We start from the raw sequence: 23,108 nt of genomic DNA on the forward strand, positions 1-23,108 counted from the left end.
GTGAGGGGAGTGGACTGCCTGAGCCCGCGGGTTCGAGACCTGCCTGGGCAACTTGGCGAGACCTCATCTCTACCATAAATCAAAAAACTAGTCGGGCGTGGTAGCGCGCGCCTGTAGTTCCAGCTACTTGGAAGGCTGAGGCGGAAGGATCGCCGGAGCTCAGCAGGTCGAGGCTGTGGTGGCCGGGAGCGGCCACTGCACTCCAGTCTGGACGACAGAGTGAGACTCCAACGAAAAAAAAAAAAAAATTAATCCTTTTTTGTTTTTAAGAGTTAGGGTCTTGCTGGACTCAAGTTTCTGGGCTCAAGTGACCCTCTCACCTCACCTCAACCTCCCAAGTTGCTGGAACTACAGGTGTGCACCACTGTCTGCCTAAAATTGAATATTTCTTTCCTGATTTAGTATGTCAATATCTGTGACAAAATTAATTGATTCGATAGTAATAATTCCTTAAGAAAATTTCAAAAAGTAAGTTTTCTGTATAGCCATTTGACAGTATAAAAAGTTGAATTATCAAGCTTCTTAAATAAAATTTTCACTATTTAAGACATAAATCAAATTCAGAACAAAAAACCAAAGCTACTCCCTCAAATTAAACTGGTTGATATAAAGGTATTAGGAAAATGAGCTATTCAATGCTAAAAATGAAACTGTGACTTTTAAAATTTAACTGATACATTAAAAATAAATCTAGCATAACAGAGATTAAGAAAATAAAGGCCAGGAGCAGTGGCTCGTGCCTGCAATCCTAGCACTGTGGGAGGCAAAGGCAGAGGACTGCTTGAACCTAGGAGTTTGATAATAGCCTAGGCAACACAGTGAGACTTCATCTCTACAAAAAAATCAAGACATTAGCTAGGCATGGTGGCGTGCGCCTGTTATCCCAGATACCTGGGAGGCTGAGGTAGATCAAGGCTGCAGTGAGCCATGATTGTGCCACTGCCCTCCAGCCTGGACAACAGAGTGAGACTCCAACTCAAAGCAACAACAAAAGAAAATGGGTAACATATTATGTTGGTGGACAAATAGCATAAGAATAGAAGGAACTCTCATATTGCTGAAAGTGTATAAAATGACACATCAATGTAGAATAATTTGGCACTATCTACTGGAATTGCAGGTGCACATGAACTTGTACACAGAAATCCATCATATAGTTTTATTTGCATCCATGAAAAATGATATTTATGTAAAATTACTCACTGCAGTACTGTTTGTAGTAGCAAAAAACCAGGAACCACCTTCTGCCCACAAGTAGAGAACTCAATAAATTGTGTCATATCTATTCAATGGATTTAAAAAGATTTCTGTGTAGTAACATAAACTGATCTGCAAAAACTACTGTTAAATAAAAAAAAGAAGGTACAGAATGATGTGTAAAACAACAACAAAATAAACAAGTATATGTATTTATTCATCTATGCATAGACTAATTTTTTGGAGTTTTTGGGGTGTTTGAGTTGGGGTCTTACTCTGTCAGCCAGGCTAGAGTGCAGTGGCATGATCACGATGATCACAGCTCACAGCAGTCTCGACCTCCTGGGCTCAGGTGACCCTTCCACCTCAGTCTCCCGAGTAGCTAGGACTACAGGTGTGCACCATCATGCCCAACTAATTTTTTAAAAATTTTTTGTAGAGATGAAGTTTTGCTATGCTGCCCAGGCTGGATTCAGACTCCTGAGCTCGAACTATCTGCCCACCTCAGCCTTCCAAAGTGTTGGGATTACAGGTGTAAGCCACCATGCCTGGCCTATACATACATAGAGTAATTCTGGAAGGCTACACAAGAAATTTCTTTTTTTTTTGAGTTGGAGTCTCACTCTGTCGCCCAGACTGGATGGAGTGCAGTGACCGCTCCCGGCCATCGCAGCCTCAACCTGCTGGGCTCCGGCGATCCTTCCGCCTCAGCCTTCCAAGTAGCCAGAACTATAGGCCACCACGCCCGGCTAATTTTTTATTTATTGTAGAGATGAGGTCTCACCAAGTTGCCCAGGCGGTCTCGAACCCGGGGGCTCAGGCAATCCACTCACCTCAGCCTCCCAAGGCGCGGGATTACAGGCTGAGCCACTGAGCCCAGCTTTCACAAGAAATTTATACAATGATTGTTTTTGGAGATGGTAACTGGTTACATGGGAGAGATTTACTTTTCACCATATATTTTACTGTGCATTTTGCTATTTTCCCCCATGTAACTGTATTATTTAAAAACAAAAAATGAATCATAAAATGTCTCAATAAAATATATCTATTTAAAACACATAATACCCAATTTATTAGGGGATATTTTAATAAGTAAATAGACATTAATCAATATTTGTGACTTCGTCTAAGTCACAAGTGTTCAGAATGCCCACTACCAGTTTCACTGTATCATTGATAATGAGGAATAACTGCATCATTATAACAAGCAAAACTGCATATAGTAAGTGCATACGAGTTGCATAATTCTGTATTGCTACTCAATTTTTCTATGTACTGACCTTTGGTTTTCAGTGCTTTGGGGACACATAGTTGGGGTTTCAGAAGACACATTTTCAGGATTTTCTTCTGCCACTTTTGGAATTTCAGATAATGAGTTTTGAGGGTTTTCATCTTTTGCTTCCTCAGTCTTATCCGCTTGAGAAGTTCTTTTCTGGAAATAGGATGCTGCAGATGCCTGTGGGAAAAAACATTATAAACACTGCAACACAATCTAGTATAATTTTATATGCCGCAAGCAAGCTCTGAAAAATGTGAAGAAACACTAATAATTATTTAGATTATAACACTTACTTTTATATTTTATTTATAATTATTTAGGTTAGATATAGATTATTCTTATACCAACAGTGAAGTTTTGAGTTCCCAGTTGAAAATAAACATGCACACACACAAGCAAAGAAAAAACTATACTTCAAATTCCATATTTTCTAAATGACTACAATGACATGAACTGGAACAGATAAACAACAAATCTATTTTGCTGATAACAAATTCTTATGAGAGTGGTCAGAATATGGAACAAAGAAAGAGTAGAATCATGTACGATATTAGTCACAAACAAGAATATGCATTAGAAACAGCAGGGAGATTTTAATAAAAATACAGACGCCTGAGTTGCTGGGGCCTGGGTACACATATTTTAAGAAAGTGATTCTGGGGGAAAAGGGCAGGATGGTGGCCATGGAAGTCGGTATACAGTGAAGAGTGTATAACAACCCCTGCAGGGTGGCAGAAGGAGGAAGTGATTCTGAAGCAAAAACAGAATTGCTATGTTTTGTTTTGTTTTTGAGACAGGGTCACTCTATGTTGCTGGACTCAAACTTCTATCTCAGCCTCCCAAGGAACTGGGACTATGCACAGGCATCACTGTTCCAGGGGCTGCAAAAACAGAATTGAGCCCCCTTCCCTACCCAGACAGTCAATTATAAACAACTGGAATCACCTATCCTATCCTTGAAAGAGTGAAACAACAGAAGACAAACAGATCACTATGCTGTTTTACACAGCTGTGGGTAGTGGAAATAGTACCTGCTTAGACTTTGGCTTTGGAATCAGAGGCTTTATAACTGGAGATCTTTCATTATTTGTAGTTCGAGTAAGTGCAGTGGGTTTCTTGGATGATTTGCTCATATTGTCTAAAATATTAGTTGAACGTGCTGAATTCATTGACATGGCTGGTTCTTTGGAGTTGGCTGATACCTAAAGAGCAAACTAGTATTAGCATTTTATATTTAAAGAAGAAAAAAGATCCTAAGAGATTTTTCTTTTAAATTTCTGTTAGTTTACTTTGCAGTGTCATCTTTAAGAACCAAATATATTTAGTACAACTCAAATTAGTTGAAACATAAAAGGGTGAAACACCAAAAAATGGATTCACTTTTTGCTGAAGTGCAGCCATTTTAACACTGCTTAGCTCTGTCATGTTTTTTTGTAAATTTTATTTTATTGTAAAGATGTGGGGTACAAGTCTGGATTAGGTACACAAGTAGTTTATGTGCAAGTGAAGTTTGGGCCCCTAACTGATCTTCACTTTCCCTGGTTTAGGGTCAGGCACCCTTAATGATGCTACGTGCCCCCGCTCCTTCCCCTAGCAGTATCCCTCTCTTGTAGTATTGTGATACATGTTCAGGATCCACTTACAAGTGACAACATGTGGTATGCAGTTCTTTGTTTCTGTAATAGATCACTGAGTAAGATGGATTCTAAATCCATCCAAGTTGCTGCAATGTCATATTTTCTTATTAGCAAATTACCTAGCTTGACCTCTAATCATTAACAAAGAGCAGAATGGGCTTCCCAGAGACAGTTATTGATCATTGTCTTGCAACCCTCCAGGTACTGATTATTTTCTATTCCAGTATTTATGTTTCAGCCATAAAGGGCCAAACTAACCTAATCTATTGTGATCAGTCCTTTGTGACCTACATGACACAGACCACCACCCATCACCATGCAACAGTTATGTGATTATCCCACTCATCTGCCTGCTGTTCATCACCATGATGTCAGCTGCTATGCTTACCTGCCCCCTTTGTGATGACATAAAACAGACCACCACCCAATCACCTTTAACAACCTACCCTACCAAAGGAAAGTCACTCAAGCAGATGCTGCCATGCTTTTTTTAAGCTCTTGGCGGCCATGCTTTCTATAAGCTTTGGCCCCCTCCTTGATCTTGGGGAGGTGAATCTCCTCTATCTCTCTCTTCTCTCTCATCTACTTTCTAATTTCTAGATGATTCTCTGCTTTATTTCCATGGCATCAGTCACATGGACCTAACATACATATGCCAGGAAATATCTTTCAAAACCATAAGTACTTCAAAGGTAAGTAGAGTATATAACAGCCCAACGTGAACCAGTGCTGCTCTCTTCCCTCATTTCACAAACACCAGTCTTTCATGCCTGCAAGTCTGGGGAGGGCCATCTGTTCAACTTGATCCAGTTCTCTGTATGGAAATGTATTTAAATAATAAAAAACATCACAAGAAAGAGTTTACCTTGAAGGGATTTACTCGTCCTTGGCTGCTAAAGGCAACTGCACCTTTCATAAGAAAAGAAACCCTTGCTTCAGTGGCAGAAAAGAGATGACTTCTGGCGTCTAAACTACCAGATAGACTATTTTAATCTATGCTATAAGAAAACAAATGTACTTAAAACTAGGAACAGCTATGGATGATCCTTTCCTGTTTCTAAGACAAAATAAGGGCTACCAAATGGGGACTATCCCACCTGCCACTATGAAACATACCCACTACACACAGATCTCGCTCTTCTGTGGTGCTTTCTTGACATCCCACAACTTTGACTTCTCCCTGTTTATTGGCTTCCTGAGTCTCTACTCTTAAGAAACAAAAAAATGAACTTTTCCACACTCCTGCCAGCCAACATCTTCTCTCACCTCACCCGACCTGACAAAATTTTCAAGAGCTACTGACACTACTACCTTCTCCTCACTGTCCACACATTCCTCCATACAATATTACACTTCCAGCCCTCCCCACCAACAGTATCCCATCTTGCTAAGGCCCCCAAAAAGCTCAATGTGGTCAAATATGGTAGATACCTTTCAGTCACCTTATGTGACCTCTCAAAGGCATCCCACATAGCTGACTGTTCCTCTGTTCTTGATACTTTCCGAAGGGAAACTCCCTTCACTTCTGAGAGTGGGCATTTCCCTGACTTAGCACCTCTCTCTCTAGACCCCTGGTCTCACTCTCTTTCAAAAATCAGTTCCTTCTCCTTGACCTGACGCTTAAATGCTGGGAATTCACTAGGCCTAAGGTAATTTTCTTCTTGCTTTACTTACTGTCCCAATACTTGCTCGCGCATGCCCATGGCTTCAATTGCTGTATTTAACCCAATGATTTTTACTTTGTATCTCTAGGCCAGAGTATACCTGAGCTCCTGATCCAAATACTCACCTCCCTACATGACATTCTGTGTGCCTCATAGTAATTCATCATCTTCCTATCTAAATCTGCTTTTCCTTATTGTTTTCTGACCCAGTACACAGCACCATCAACACTCAAGTCAATGTTAAAAAAAATTCTAAGTGAGAGGCCATTAGATGGGGTGACTCTGGTACTTTAATTTCCGATGTGAACAAACCAAAGTCCAGAATCAACACCAACTTGAAAACAGAAACTGCACCAATCGGAAACCGCCAATTAACATTTAATGAAGAACTTTCCACTTTAACCAATTAAAACTGAGTTTTTTTTTCTTGTTTCTGAAATACTTTTTAAAGGTCCCCTCTTGTACCTTACCTCTTGGTTGAGCACTAGCCCTTTTTGGGCTGGTGCTGCCCTGATTATGAAGCACTGAACACTCAAGTAAACTCTTCACAATTTAAATATGTTTACATTTTTCTTTTATCACCAGAAACGGAGTCACACGCTCTCTATACCACCTCCAACTCTACCCATTTCTTCCACTATCACCATCACCACCCTACTCAAGCCACTACTCAGTATCTTTATATTTGCTCCTTCCTCCTCAGTACAGCATACCATGCCACACCCCTGGTTAAAACCTACAACAGCATCTCAGGGACCTCAGCGCAAAGATCAAACTCTGTAATGTGGCCGACACAGAGTTGCATGATGGCTCCTGCTCATCGTTCCAAAACCCTTCAGTGCCCTTTCTCTCTGTTCTCTTCATACCACCCTTGTCTGCACATATACAGTTCGTGCCTTGTATAGTCCTAAATGCTTTTCCTTTGTTCTTGCTCCCATCCACCTACGTGACTTAGGTCACTATTTCATACACCTATTAAGTTTTTGAATCAAAGTAATAGAAGTACATAGTTTAAAAAGTCAAATGGTACTATAAGGATTGTGTTAAAAATAAAAACCAGCAGTTTCCTATTCCAGTCTTCTCTAGTTCCCAGTTCTGTTTCCCAAAGGCAACTCTTTTCCACTCTTTTTAACTGTTTCTTCAGCACCCTGCATATTTCTTTAGTGATACTCAGATCTATCTTTATACCTGTGTTCCCAGATAGGTTGAAATAGCATTAAGACAGGATCAACCATACATGTCTGCTTGACCCACCATCCAATAAAATGCTGGACACACAATAAACATTTAATAAACACTTGCAAAATGGCCAGTTTCACAATCAACAACTCTGATTAAAAACAAACAAAAAAAAGGCCCTAGGGGATGATGTGTGCTTGAGTAGATGTATTACTTTACAGACTACTTGTAAAATGTCCTTGATATTACAAATTTATAAATATTTCTCACCTGACTTAGCTGAAACCTCAGAGGAATTTGCACTTTTGGAAAATGAGTTCTGTCCTAGAGGATAATTCAAATAAAACAATATAATGTCAATGGAGAAAATAAAGTCCTCCTCAGTATTCAATAGATAGCCCAGATGTCTTGAGAAAAGCATGAGTATGCCATTTCCTTCAGTCGAGTGAAACAGAAAAAGAAACACCCGCAACATTTCTCATCATTCACTGCCTTGAAACTGAATCTCACCATGATCGTGCACTTCTGGTTTTTCTTCCACATCATCAGCTTCTCCACTGTCCTCGGCATCTTCTTCAACTTGATTTCTAAGCCTTGGTCTGCTCCACTCTGTAGCAGTCTTACTGTACCTACAAGACAATAACGTTAGTCAGCAAAGGGCTATGCAAAGATAGTCAAGACGGTAAGGGAAAATTCGAGCAGTCGAGGATTAGTTATTAGTCAAGATGGTAAGGGAAAATTCCAGCAGTCAAGGATTTCTTACCCAGCATTCAGCTTTTTTCTGAAATCTTGTTCTTCTTCTTCCTCTCGCACCTGGGATGCTGTCAATTCAGTTGCCTTCTCTACAGCCAATTCACTAAGTCTTTGAGCCAATATTAATTTCCGAGAGCGAGAAGCATATTTAATAGCTAAATTCACAGCATTTTGAGTCATTAAACCAGCAAGTTCCACACAACGGAATTCCCGCTCCAGTTTACAAGAAAGCTAACCCAAAAAGGAAAAAAAAAAATCACATTAAGCACAGCCTTTTAAAAACATTGATACAACTGTAACACTGAGAAAACTGTTTTCCAGGTACTGTATTCCACTGCTTCTAAGATACACATTTGTACACATTTTTAACATCTCTGAAATTAGAAAGCACCTTACAATTAATGGTGGGTCAGTTTGGCATTCTTTTATCTCTTTGGTGTAAATGAAGAAAATACTGGTGGATTTTACAATAAATAGTAGCTTAGATATAACTTAATATGCTAAACAAGAACTGACCAGTCCCCAAAGATACTAGTATTCTACTGAGAAACACTGCCACAAAGGAAAAGCTCCTCTAAGGCTAAATGGTAAATAAATCAAATGTTTCCTTACATTTGTTTACAAATTGGAAACAAAACAGTTACTGCTTTGCATAGAATTGGCGTACAAATGCACTAAGGGAGTTTGGGTAGGGAAAAATCAGATTTATCCATTAATTTTTAAGTGTGATTGTCTATAATCTTCAACTACTAGAGATACCTACATAACTTCCAAATGAACAAATAGCTTCCTTTTTCTTGCCATTTTAAAATACTTATAATATGAAACAAAGAAAATTCATTTAATATCTCTTAAAAAAAACACCATTTTCCATTTTGGCAACTCAAAGTGAGGCAACTTAAGTCCAAAGTTTGGAAAACTGATACTCTGAAGACTACTAATAGTCTCATGATTCAGAGGGAACCAGAATTATGTTGTTACTAGGACATGCCATGTCTGATCCATTAGCACAGAAGCTTTAGATATCCATCTGAATGTCCTTCTCAAGATTTCGAGTATCATGTCTGTAAGCAGCACTTCTTAAAAAAAAAGAAAAAGGTCTCTCTTCATTGCCCAAGTTGGAGTTCAGTGGTGTTGTCATGGCTCACTGCAGCCTTGAACTCCTGCGTCCAAGTGATCTCCCTGCCTCAGCCTCCCCAGTAGCTGGGACTAGAGGTAAGAGCCACCATGCCCAGCTAATTTTTTTGCTTTTTGTACAGATGTGGTCTCGCTATGTTGCCTAGGCTGCTCTAGAACTCCTGGCCTCCAGGGATCCTCCTGCCTTGGGCTTCCAAAGTGCTGAGATCACAGGTATGCCACCATACCTGGCCCGTCTATAAGCAGTACTTCTTAGTTAGGAAGGCACTCTGCCACAGGGGGCATTCAGAAACAAAAGAGAGTAAGTAGTCTGGTTCCCACAATGACTTTGTTGAAGTAAAGACATGTGCCCTGGGGCCCGGAAGGCTAAGCAAGAACTGACCAGCTCTAAAGACCCCAGTACTCCATGGGGAAACATTGCCACAAAGGAAAAGCTTCTCTAAGGTGAAATGGAAAATAAATCAAACATGGCTCCTTACACGTGTGGTCCAAAGCAAAAAGGTTGCTAGCTCCTGAACCACAAACAACACTCCATAAAAGGAATAAACCTTAACCTACAATAAACTGAGTTTCCTTTGTACCAAACTTAAGGCAGTGCAGCATACAGGCAAACAGTAGCAAGCACTGCCTTTTGGAGACAGTGGTTACAATATGCTCTGTGGTCTCAGATACCACTTTTCTCTCAAGACCCTTTCGCATCAATTTTAAAATAAAGTCTTGACCACTCACTCCATCAGAAACCACTGAGGTCTACCCTGTATTAGCTATCACATCAGTGCCTGGCATCCGGCAGTGAGCGGGTCTCTGCCTTCACTGGTTTCTTGTCTAACATGTGATGAGCAGAGAAGAAATCACACTACATTCCTCTCCATAAACCAACCACCAGTGGGGACACAAACACAGGAACTTCAAGACAACCTGCTCCAAATATAAATGAACTTAAATACCTAAGGCACCAAACTAGCCACCGGCCACAGACAAACTTCACTACACAGCTGCCTAACTCAAAGAGGATGACACAAGGCAGGCATATCCAAAAGGCTGACCACAGTTCTTAAGACCACCCAGGTCTGGAGATCACAAAACAGCCAGCACCTAAACTCTGTATGATGAAAACAGGAGCGAGAACAGAAGTTTTGAATTACCTGGAGGACCTGTGGAAATAGACTACTGGGCAAAAAGCACAAGAGAATAAGCACCTAAGCCTATGATTTCAGCTACCAGTTAATGCTTTAAATATTTTAACTACACCACCTACAAGACAGAACTTTTAAGGGAGAAAAATAGCACCAGATACCGCTTAAGACCTCAAGGTTGTGGGACTCAGACCTAATTCACATACCTTTAAGAAATTCAACCTACAGAAAAGCATTTCATTTTAACTTTTTCAATAATTCATTTTACTCACCGCAAGCATTTTCATTAAAAGTTCCTGTTGCTCTTTTATTGCTTGATTTTTAATGCTCTCTTCATATTCATAACCATGTTTAGCTAAGTAATCAAGGTGGTTGTGAAACATAACTGATCGCCAAAACTGCTCCTACAAAAGTGGATAAAATTGCTTAATACCATCTATCACCTCAATAACAGGCAGGCATTAAATATTTCTCTTACGATACCAGTTTCTGAATACAATATTTTCTGAAATCTTCCTTTCTATAAGTTTAGTTTAAAATTCACATTCCGAAGTTGGTGGTCAGGCCCAGCGGCCTAGGCATGAGTGCAGGAACCAGAGGGCTCTTTTCACAGCATTTAATGCTCTCTTGCTAAAAATGTTTAATAATAAACAGGATGTCACTACTCGGGAAAAATAAAATAAAATAAAATTCAAATTTCAATGTGACAAAACAACTTTATCTTCTATTCTTCAAAAGGTGGGGGCGGAGGGAATGTAGTGTTTAAAAGTTTCCTGCCAGGCGCAGCTCAAGCCTATAATCCCAACACTTTGGGAGGCTGAGGTGAGAGGACTGCCTGAGTCCATGGGTCTGAGAACAGACTGGGCAACTTGGCGAGACCTCATCTCTACAAAAAAAATTTTAAAAAATTAGCTGGGCATAGAAGCGTGTGCCTGTAGCTCCGGCTATTGGGAAGCTGAGACGGAAGGATCACCTGAGCCTAGAGGTCGATGCTGGGGTAGCCGTGAGTGTACCACTGCACTCCAGCCTGGGCAACAGAGTGAGACTCCAGTGCAAAATAAAAATAAATAAAATAAAACAGTTTCCTAGCTGCCATAGCTAATGCTCAGAAACCTTGGTAAACCAGATTTTTAAAAACTGATTTGCTTCTTGTTTAGAATAACCAATTACAAGATTTCAACTGACTTTTGGTGACCAGAGTGAGGCAAGTGAAGTGTCCGCGACACAGAATGTATGGAGGCACTCCCTCTTCCTCTCAGGGGTGCGCCCGACCCTGTGAGTGCATTACCCTGGAGGGGCCCTGATAGTTATATCCATTTGCCATGTAAAACAAGTCCCTGGAAGTAGTGATGGCCACCAGCTGGCCTGGTGTTCATAAGCAGTCTTCTCTCCTCCCTGCTATCTTTACTTACTTGTACAGTAATGACTACTCAGCACTGGTCATTATGATCATTTTTATTTTTATAATTTAAATGACAGAGGCAAGGTCTCCTATGTTGCCCAGGCTGGTCTTGAACTCCTGGGTTCAAGCAGTGGTCTTACCTAGGCCTTCCAAAGGCTGGGACCACTAGGATCATTTTTAAATGTCTGTATCCCAAGTAGTATGTTATCAAACTCAGTGTCAAGGTAAGATGTCCACATACCTCCATTTGTCCTTTCTCTGTTGCAATCTGACAGTAAGGAAGCTTAAAGGATAACACGGCTACAGCAGGGCGTGGGAGGGTGGGAGGAAACCGAGAACCTTTACAAGGAATGCATCTGTCGGTAAAGAAAAAGTTCCACTGTTAAAATTTGCTAAAATGTCATAAAAACTGCAAAAGTAAAAAATTTTCAAAACTTAGTAACTTGGAATAGTAATATTCTTTCAATTGCTAGCTTAATTATACATAAAAAATCCCTCTTTTTAAAAAAGTGTCTTAGGCCTGATTAGGTATAATGACTATTCCTCTATGCATTTAATGAATTTCAAAAACTCCTTCTCACATGTGCTTTATTAAATAACAGTCACTAAAAGTGAAATCAGTTCTCCTCATATTTTCTATACCAAACTGACCACTTTTAAAATACAGAAATTGTGCCACAAACACTTGCCATGGGGTCCATGGCATCATTCTAAGATAATATGTTGAAGCATATTCACTTTCATTCCAAGTTTGGGAATTCTTGTACTATTGCTTAACCCAGAAAATCAGCCTGGGCAACATAGTAATATCCCCACCTCAAAAAAAAAAGAAAGACAGTGAAACGCCCAATACAGGTGCGTCAGAGTGAAGCAGAAAATCCAACATCACTAAAAACATTTTAATCTATACCTGCTCTGATAAATCAAAGGCTGCCTTACATGGCAATAGATCAGAGGGCAAAGATTTTGTCTAAACCTTTTCTGACTAGGGTATGTAAGGCATTCAAAGATGCGCACCATGGGAGCATTCATGCAACTTATTAAGAAACATTCATTAGTTACAGAATAATTTGCATACATGTATCATTCTTTTACTTTATGTATTACAAATTACTTTTAGAAAACCATTGGATACTACAAGTACCATACGCAAACTTTGTTTTAATAAAGTCATTTTTTTTTTTGTGAGTTGGAGTCTCACTCTGTTGCCCAGACAAGGAGTGCAGTGGCCGCTCCCGGTCACTGTAGCCTCAACCTGCTGGGCTCCAGCGATCCTTCCACCTCAGCCTTCCGAGTAGCCGGAATTACAGGCATGCACTACCACACCCGGCTGATTTTTTATTTATTGTAGAGATGAGGTCTCGCTGCCCAGGCGGGTCTCGAACCCGTGGGCTCAGGCAATCCACTCACCTCAGCCTCGCAAAGCCTCATAAAGTTATTTTTAAAGCTCAGCACCTTGTTCAATGCTTACTAATAGTCATTCAGTCATCCATTTTATAGTACAGCCTTTTTTTTTTTTGAGTCAGAGTCTCACTCTGTCGCCCAGGGTGGAAGGCAATGGTATGCTCACAGTCACCGCAGCCTCAACCTGCTAGGCTCAGGTGATCCTTCCACTTCAGTCTTCCAAGTAGCTGGGACTACAGGCGTGCGCCACCATGCCCGGCTAATTTTTTTATTTATTGTAGAGATGAGGTCTCACCAAGTTGTCCAGGCTGGTCTCAAACGCGTGGGTTCAGGCAATTCCCTCACCTCGGCCTCCCAAAATGCTGGGATTATTATTATTATTTTTTGAGTTGGCGTCTCACTCTGTCACCCAGACTGGAGTGCAGTGGCCGCTCCCAGCCACTGCAGCCTCGACCTGCTGGGCTCCGGCGATCCTTCCGTCTCAGCCTTCCAAGCAGCTGGAACTACAGGCACGCACTACCACGCTCGGTTGATTTTTTATTTTATTGTAGAGATGAGGTCTTGCCAAGGTGGCCAGGCGGGTCTCGAACCCGTGGGCTCAGGCAATCCAATGCTGGGGTTATAAGTATGAGCCACTGCACCTGGCAGTACAGTCTTTTAGTCAGAGTTTTAAGTCAAGAAAATCTTTAAGGGAAATACTGAGTAGCAGTGAGGGGGAGGGTATGACTTTTTTTTCACAAATGTCTTCTAGTATATCAAATGTTCACTAGCCTAACTAAAAAACAAGTTAGTGTCAATACCCAGCAATATTTTCAAACTACACAGACCCCTTCTTTTTGGGATTCAAATACTTTCCTTCTTTCTGTGACTATATAATAAAAATACAAACATGGTTCTAGAGTTCCATTTTTTTAACATATAATCTCATGTTCTTTATTTCTCCTCCCTTTTATGATTCTTCTCACACCTGTATTCCCAGCACTTTGGGAGGCCGAGGTGAGTCCAGGGGTTTGAGACCAGCCTGGGCAACTTGGCGAGGCCTCATCTCTACAATAAGAATCAAAAAGTAGCTGGGTGTAGTGGCACACACTTGTGGTTCTAGCTACTTGAAAGGCTGAGGTGGAAGGACTGCCTGAGCCCAGCAGGCTGAGGCTGCAGTAGCCATGAGTGTGCCATTGTACTCCAGCCTAGGTGGCATTGTGAGACTGTGACTCAAAAAAACAACAGTAGTTTTCACTACACCATATGAAGTGGGAGTAATGTTAATTGCCTAAACATTATTTTTTCTATACTCTTTTGTTTAAGAACATTTTATAGCTCAAATACTTTATTGATTTAGACATGATAAGCAATTATCACAAAGAGGAAACATTGATTAGAATGCTATTAATAATTACTTTCTAAGTAATTTTATTTAGATCAAAGTAGAATACCAATTCATACTGCTTATGCTTTCCTTAGTTTTAAAGATGTGAACTAAACAGACTTTTTCCTCTGGTAAATATCCTCTTCATAACAGGATTCTAGGAAAAAAGAAGTATTATAACAGCTAATTTGGTGGGTTCTGCTCACCATGAATGAGCTTCCTAGAAATTGTGTGTCTAAACCATCTGGAGAAATAGATGTGAAAAAATAAGCCACAGTTTACTAAGAAGACAAAATAATTTCAATTTCTTTTCAAATTGATCACAAAATCTGCTCTTTTATTATACTAAAGGAAGAGCTGAAAAATACCCAACTGGAGAAAACTGGGACCAGTGGCCAGGCTAACCCCACCCCAGTGAGCAGGTTTTGCTTTCTCTTCCTTGTTGGACAAGACTCCCTCTGCATTTACTGGGACTTTGCTCACGCTCTTTAAAGCATGCAGGACTAGCATGATGACTTCGTAAGCCTTCTTCTTTCTGCCACAGGCCATGACTGTCTCTGTGTGGAACACAGCGCTAGGGTCAGTCCCATAACTAATGATTGTTGAATGAACACAACTAGGAAAACAAATCTACTTTTCAAGCACATTAAAGAACTCTCAAGAGTTTTACAATTAAGGAGAAAAGGAAGGAAGGCTGCTGTTGGTAGAGAGCAAATTGTGTAACAGGCACAATTAGCTAATTCTGTTATGTATTAACCCATAGTGATTGTGAAAAATTTTCAGGGGACACAATAAAGGCAGTTTTTGCTAAACTAAAGTGACACTACTACAGATCACTAGTTTTTTTATATTCATAATTAAAGGAAGGTGTTTTGTACTAACTCAAGTGAAACCTTTTAAAGAGATGGGGTCTCTCTATGTTGTCCAGACTGCCCTGGGTCCAAGCAATTCTCCTGTCTCAGCACACTGATTAGCGGGGACTACAGGCAGGTGCCACCACGGTAGACTCTCAAATGAATTTTTTAAAATTATTTTTAACAAAATATAATCTCTTCTAAAGGCTCTCTAAACAAAAAGAAAGCATAAATACTATTGGGGTAGAAAATGCATTTAAGATGAAAAGAATACAGAAACAGGTATTAACTCAATCTTTACAGCAATTCTGTGTGAAATGGGTACATTCAAATTTTAGAGAAACAGAGGCACAAAAAGTGTAAGAAACATGGTCAGGGCTACTAAGTGAGTATGTCATCCAGGATACCACAAGCAGATACTGTCACCTCTAGGCCACACTGTATTTCTAGAAAAGCATGTGGTTTGCTGTCTTTACCACAAACAATGAGAGCAAACAGGAGCATTAGAAATTTAGGTAAACATAAAGGTGAATTTTTTTCCTTTCTTTTTTTTTTTGGAGTTGGAGTCTTACTCTGTTGCCCAGATTGGAGTGCAGTGGCACACTCATGGCCACTGCAGCCTCGACCTGCTGGGTTCAGGTGATCCTTCCACCTCAGTCTTCCAAGTATCTGAAACTATAGGCACACGCCACCATGCCTAGCTAATTTTTTGATTTACTGTAGAGATGAAGTCTCACCATTTGCCCAGATTGGCCTTGAACCCATAGGCTCAGGCAATCCTCTCACCTCGGCTTCCCAAAGTGCTGGGATTATAGGCGTAAGCCACCGTGCCTGGTAAGGTCAATTCCTTGATAGCCAGGATAGGTAAGTCTTATTAAACACAGAAGCAGGCTACTAAAGATGGCTGTAGAATTTTATTCCTGGACATTTTCACATATCTCCATTCATATGAGGAAAATTAATAATCTTTACATGTGTCTACATATAAGCAAAGCTGGTGTGAAAGTGCAATAAGCCATACTGAGAAGTGTAGCACTCTTTAAGAAGTATTCTTATTCAAGTTTATTCTTCCAGAATAAAGCAAGGAAATGTGAAAACATCCTGTGGTCAATTTATCAAAGTATATACAAATAATTACATTTCTATGAGCAAACATCTTAGCCTAAATCTTGTCAGTATTTCAAATGCCTGGGGTATAAAATTCTCTCAATAATTCAATTATCCTTTGATAATAAGTTGGTCCCTAAAGGAGAAGCATTTATTCTTTCACTATTTGCAAACTCCACTTTCACTGTTCCTATATTTTAGTACCAAAAAAATGCAATAAGTTTTTTTGGCTGCTAACTTGGTGTGCAAGCTCAACTTATTTAATTTTTCTGGACCTCAGTTTTCTCATATGTAAAAACTGGGGGGAAGAGATGGAGGTGGAAGCAGGGAGAGAGCACAGCAATGGGAGCACAAGAACGCAGTCGTCCTCATTCTATGATTCCTGTAGGGCTGCTGAGCTCAGAGCTGCCAAGCTATGAAAGGGTCCATGAATGCACACAGGCACCATGAATCGTCTAGAGGTAGAGAAATCAGTAGTTTCCACTCTATGTACTAGAATTTTCACATGCATGTAGATGATGTGATTTATAAATGCAAATTTACATTAAAATAAAGGTTTTACGTTCACAGAAGGTATCTTATCATGAATTTTCTCTATTAACTAATACCTAGTGTAGAGCATTATCACTTGGAGGTCATGAAATGTTCAACATGTAACAAAGACTCCTGCTTGAATCCAGCCTGGGCAAAATAGCAAGACCCTGACTAAAATCAAATAAATAAACAGGGTTCTTATATTTGAAAACACAGGAGTTACTGGTCTAGACAGTTTCTAAAATCCTTCCAAATATAAAAGCTATAATTTAGAGTCCATTATTTCTTTATTCCACATTGAATATAACAGTTAAATGTTACTGGCTATAATTACCATGGCTTTTAATGAAAGTTAAAACTTTGTAGGTTTTTTTTTTGAGTTGGAGTCTCATTCTGTCACCCAGACTGGAGTGCAGTGGCACGCTCCCAGCCACCACAGTCTCGACCTGCTGGGCTCCAGCAATCCTTTCACCTCAGCCTTCCAAGTAGCCGGAACTACAGGTGCATGCTACCACACCCAGCTAATTTTTAAAATTCACTTATTGTAGAGACGAGGTCTCCCCATGTTGCCCAGGTGGGTCTCGAACCTGCAGGCTCAGGCAATCCACTCGCCTCGGTCTCCCAAAGTGCTGGGATTATAGCCTGAGCCACCAAGCCCAGCCAAATTTTGCAGATCTTAAATCAAAAGTAGGTGAGAAAAGAAAGCCAGTTGTCTAAATTACTAGAGGTGTAAAAATTGAGAATGATAAGACACTTATAATATTAAATTAAATGAAAAAACAAAACTATTCATTACAAATGAATAATTTCACATCCCTCCTTCAGATAATGACATTCACTAACAAAATCTTACCTGAATAAACCATTAGATAGATAGTAAAAATTATTACAGGTTCAAATCTTAACCTTTTATTAAAATAGATTGTTAATTCATTCAAATTACTAGATAACTTGATACCTGAAAACGGACATGCAGGAAATTACTGAGAAAAATCTCCACCATAGGAACTGTTAAAATAGTTAACTAATAATATACTTCTTCAGATACTATGTCAATAATGGAATATCTAGAGACTACAATTATAAAGACAAAACATTCAGAAATAAACACTCCCTGACACAGAAAGACTGGGGGGAAAAAATAAAAATATATCCATATGTAAAAATATCAAAAATTTTAAAAAAGAAAGAACAAGTGATTCCTCTATGGTTCTCTAACTAGTTCAATTTTGCATTCTCTGGGACTACGCTTTTCTGCTCAAACATCTACTCTGATATCTAAATGTTGGCATTTCTTAGGGTTGGGCTTCGAGACCTTTCTTCTTTCCTTTCCTATCTCTAAATCTCATTTAATTATTACTCTAAATACCTTCTATATGCTGGTAACTCCCAAATTTATATCTCTAGCAAGCATTTTTCCTCTGATTTCAAATTGTATAATACCTTTTTGATATCTCCATTTGGCTATTTCAGACATTTCAAACTTTAACACTCAGAAGGAATTCCTTTACATCTCCTGTATTCTATAAATGGAACAACTATCCATCCAGTTGCTTAAGTTAGAAACAAAGGGTCATCACTGACTCTTCATTCTCACTTCCAACCCCAATCCATTATCAAGTTGGTAGTTTCTATCTTGAAGCTACTTCTCTCCATTTCTGCTGCTCCCACAATACTCTAAGCCATAGTCATAGCTCTGCCAGACACCTGCAAAACCCTCCTCAGTGTTTCTCAATGAAGGTAAAGATAATATCTGAAGAAGGACAATTTGCAGTGGAGCAGGGCCATTCTGAACAACGCAGTGTGTTTCCCAGCCCCGACTCCTGCTCTGGTCAAATACCAGAATGATCTCTGGTCATTGTGAATAACACAACACCCCACATTTCCAAGCATCCCCCAAGGAAGAGATAAATCTCCTGGTTAAAAACTCATCTCCTCACTTCCAGCCTTAATTTTTCCAATCCATTTACTATACACATTTTTATGTCATTAATCAGTAACGTTATTCTCTTGGACAAAACCCTTGAATGGTTTCCGACATATTTCAAATAAAATCCAAACTTCTTTACCCGGGCCCAGAATGTGGCTTGTGTCCCACACCCGCCATCCCTGCTTCTTGCACTCAAGTCATGTCCCCTCCCTCCCTCCCAAACTGGGGTCTCACTCTGTCACCCAAGTTGGAGTGCAGTGGCACGATCACGGCTCACCGCACCTTGACCTCCTGGGCTCAGCCAATCCTTCCACCTCATCTCCTCAATAGTTGGGACTATAGGCGTGCACCTAGCTATTTTTTTATTTTTTGTAGAGACAAGGTCTCACTATGTTGCCTAGGCAGGTATCAAACTCCTGGGCTCAAGCGATTCTCCCGTCTTGGCCTCCCAAAGTGCTGGGATTAGAGTTATGAGCCACCACGGCCAGCCTTACATCTTTTCAATTCCTCAAACACAAGTTCTTTCTGACCTCAGAGCCTTTGCACATGCTGCTTACACTTTATGAACCGCTTTTCACTTCCTTCTTCCATATCAGATTCCTTGGCCTCTAAGTCTTATTTTAAATGCTACCTGTGGAGAGTCTCCCATGATCACCCCACCCAGGAATGTGCTCTTCTGTTATTCTCCACCAAGGGTCTGGCCAGATAATTAGCAGAATGTATCCCAAGTAGTAATTAATATTTAACTTGTTTCTGTTATGGGTCTCTCCAATCAGATTACAAGTTCCATGGAAGTAGAGGCCTCTTTGTTCACCAAGTACCTATACAATGTCACTGATAATCTGTCAGATGAGAAGATATTAAGTGTCAAGAGAAGAAAATTCGTCAATACAATATTGAGTTGAGACTCTGTGAACTGAGAATTCTTGTAGTCAATTAAATTTCTTTTTCTTTTTGAGTCGGAGTCTCACTCCATCGCCCAGGATGGAGTGCGGTGGCACGCTCACAGCTACACCTACCCCAGCGTTGACCTGCTGAGCTCCAGAGATCCTTCCACCTCAGCCTTCCAAGTAGCCGGAACTACAGGCGAACGCTACCACACTCGGTTAATTTTTTGATTTGGTGTAGAGACGAGGTCTCGCCAAGTTGCCTGGGCTGGTCTCAAACCCGCAGGCTCAGGCAGTCCACTCAACCTTGGCCTACCAAAGTGCTGGGATTACAGGTTGAGCCACCAAGCCCACCCCAACTATTAAATTTCTATTAACTCTCTCCCCCATTATAATAATCAAGCAAAAAAAAAAATCCTCCAAAGCAGCTGAATTATATATATGCAACTCTAAATCATAGTTTGTAATAAAAGGTGCACTGCTATGTTTAACCAGAACTCCTTGTCCAGCCTAGCTGAAATGATGCTAAGATCACACTAACAGACTTAATTTTTATTTTGTTCAACAAATTTCAAGTAAAGCAATTGGTTGAACACTTCAGGGTGAAAATAAACAAAATCCTAATTTAGTGACTATGGAAAGCAAGTAAATAGACTAAGATGAAAGACAAATACACTTAAAGGGTCGCATACAATTTCAAAGTGCTTTTTAAAAAGAGTCAGCTTTATGCATTTTGTAATAGCCCACCTTAGCTGCTGCGGATTTTCATGGATACCAACCACCCAGTAATGATCAGATTTTCCTTTGCAGTGCTCTCTTGTGTTACATATGGGAGTCCATGTATTACCAAGCCCTCTGTTAAGCATTCGAACAATGCCTTCTGAATCCACGTAACAGGGGGTACCTACACACCAACAAAGAAAGAAATCACTTGGAGACACAGCTACGTATTGTTAAACCCTATTTCAAATACACATACCAAAGATTTACTTTTCATTTCAAAAGCAAAAGCAAAAAACCAAACCAAAAAGGCAAGTAAATCTAAGACTATTTCCTATAAAATTTCATTAGTCATACCATTATAGAGTAAGACCTAACTGAAGAAGAAAAATTACATTTGATATGACTAAAATTTTCACAAATATAGTGAAACAACTGACAGTTTCAGTGAAAACTATGCCACCTGCTGGAATATAACTATAATAATTTTCAAGCACATTTTAGTAAAATAAATAAATATTAAAAAATAAGCATGAACCAGAAGACTTGTGGTTGAGAGAGACTTGGAAAAATGACCAAAACTTGACACACTGTGATGATGCAAAACATTGATCTCTGGTGCTCTAATTACTCTCTCTTCTCTTTGCTGGCCTTGTCACATTCTCTTCCCAACTCCTAGGTGAGCGATTCTCACCTATGAAAACAGGTAAGACTCCTATTTCCCACCTACTGGCTTCCACTTCAGGAAGTTCATGGCAAATTACCTAATCATCTCCTTCCTTATCTGTTGCTTCACACCCCTCTTACTTTGCAAACATCAATTTCCTTGGGGTCTGGTTCTAACTGATACTTGGGGGGGAAAAAAGCTATACAAATGGAGGTTATTAATGGTCATCTTATTAAAGCATGAATGACTAACAATAACCCAATAAAAAACACATCCAGGTCAGGCATATTGTAATCCCAGCACTTTCAGAGGCGGAGGCGAGAGGATTGCCTAAGCCTACAGGTTCGAGACCTCATCTCTACAATCAATTGATCAAAAAAAAAATATTAGCCAGGTTTGGTGGCCCATGCCTATGGTTCCAGCTATTTGGAAGGCTAAAGTGGAAAGATCGCCTGAACCCTGCAGGTTGAGGCTGCAGTGGTCCTGAGTGTGCCACTGCACTCTAGCATGGGTGACAGAGTGAGACTCTGACTCAAAAAACAAAAAACAAATAAAAACAACACACATCCAAAGGCAGGGCACAGTGGCTCACGCCTGTAATCCCAGCACTTTGGAAAGTCGAGGCAAGAGGATTGCCTGGGCACAGGATTTCGAGACCAGCCTTGGCAACATGGCAAGACCTCGTCTCTACAATAAATCCAACTAGCCAGGGGTGGTGGTACCCACATGTAGCTCAAGTTACTTGGAAGTCTGAGGAGGAAAGATCACCTGAGCCCAGCAGGTCAAGGATGCAGTAGCTGTGAGCATGCCACTGCATTCCAGCCTAGGCGACAGAGTGAGACTTCAACTAAAAACAAAAAGCAAAACTAAACAAAAAAAACTTCAACTAAAAACAAAAAACAAAACTAAACAAAAAAAATCCAAAGATGTTTCATATTTTAAAGACAAAGTGGAGTTTCCAGTGATGTAAATAAAAAAATATGAGTCTCCAATAAGAGAACTATCTAAGCCCCCTTGAGACAGAGTAATAGGTGGTTTAAAATAAGGCACTCCTCGGTGTCCTTCATATCATCTGTCATAAGCCACTATAATTGGGTCTACAACAGCACTATCCAATAGAAAAATCATGTGAGCCATAAATGTAATTTTTAATCTCCTAGTGCCACATTAAGAAATAAGATAGGCCAGGAGCAGTGTCTCAGCCTGTAATCAATCCCAGCACTTTGGGAGGCCGAGGTGAGAGGACTGCCTGAGCCCGGGGGTTTGAGACCAGCCTGGGCAACTTTGTGAGATCTCGTCTCTACAACAAATCACAAAAACTAGCCAGATGTGATGGTATGTGTCTGTAGTTCCAGCTACTTGGAAGGCTGAGGCAGAAGGATCACCTGAGCCTGGCAGTGAGACTCCAACTCAAAAACAAAAAAAGAAAGAAAGAAAGAAAGAAAAGAAAGGGCAATGTTAATTTTAATAATACATTACTTAATCCAATATATACAAAATATTATCATTTGGCATATAATCAATGTAAAAGAATCATTGAGATTTTTATATTCTTTTTCATACTAAATCTTCAAACTTCAGAAAGAATTTTATACGTAGAGCACACTTCAATTAGGATTAGCCATATTTCAAGTGCTTAATAGTCACACATGGCTAGTAGTTATTGTAGTGAACAATAAAAGTTCTAGAAAATTCCTAATTTTTGTGTACAATCTGCTGCAAAGGACACAACTTTACCATTGATTTTTATCTCCTCCTTGCTATCTAATACACTTTCAGAAAAAAATATCTGTTAACATTTCTTTTTTTTTTTTTTTTGGAGTTGGAGTCTCACTCTGTTGCCCAGACTCGAGTGCAGTGGCCAGACCTCGACCTGCTGAGCTCCGGTGATCCTTCCACCTCAGCCTTCCAAGTAGCTGGAACTACAGGAGCCCACTACCACGCCCGGCTAATTTTTGATTTATCGTAGAGATGAGGTCTTGTCAAGTTGCCTAGGCGGGTCACGAACCCGCGGACTCAGGCAATCCACCCACTTCGGCCTCCCAAAGTGCTGAGATTACAGGCTGAGCCACCGAGCCCGGCCATTTGTTAACATTTCTAACCAGAATTCTCATGAAAAAAGATCTCATACATAAAACAACGGCTACTTTGCCTAACAGTTGCAATTTCTGGTTTTGCCAACATATTAAAATAGAGACTTAAAACATTAAATACAGACAAATTATCTTTAAAGAAATAAATTAGGAATAAAA

General features: G+C 40.0%; 1 protein-coding gene across 1 annotated transcript in view; it reads right to left on the reverse strand.

The window, feature by feature from the left end:
• WDHD1 (WD repeat and HMG-box DNA binding protein 1) overlaps nucleotides 1-23,108 on the reverse strand; it is a 65,541-nt gene that overhangs the window by 6,015 nt on the left and 36,418 nt on the right. The window contains exons 15-23 of the mRNA XM_008049404.1: nucleotides 20,217-20,373; nucleotides 11,629-11,743; nucleotides 10,258-10,389; nucleotides 7,723-7,943; nucleotides 7,470-7,588; nucleotides 7,230-7,283; nucleotides 4,982-5,025; nucleotides 3,511-3,681; nucleotides 2,481-2,656 (exon numbers count right to left, since the gene is read on the reverse strand). Of these exons, the coding sequence (XP_008047595.1) occupies nucleotides 2,481-2,656; nucleotides 3,511-3,681; nucleotides 4,982-5,025; nucleotides 7,230-7,283; nucleotides 7,470-7,588; nucleotides 7,723-7,943; nucleotides 10,258-10,389; nucleotides 11,629-11,743; nucleotides 20,217-20,373 (1,189 nt within the window). The remainder of the gene's footprint in view (nucleotides 1-2,480; nucleotides 2,657-3,510; nucleotides 3,682-4,981; nucleotides 5,026-7,229; nucleotides 7,284-7,469; nucleotides 7,589-7,722; nucleotides 7,944-10,257; nucleotides 10,390-11,628; nucleotides 11,744-20,216; nucleotides 20,374-23,108) is intronic.

This window comes from Carlito syrichta, unplaced genomic scaffold (genome assembly GCF_000164805.1).
Source record: "Carlito syrichta isolate Samal-C Ts95f unplaced genomic scaffold, Tarsius_syrichta-2.0.1 Scaffold135578, whole genome shotgun sequence".
NCBI lineage: Eukaryota > Metazoa > Chordata > Mammalia > Primates > Tarsiidae > Carlito > Carlito syrichta.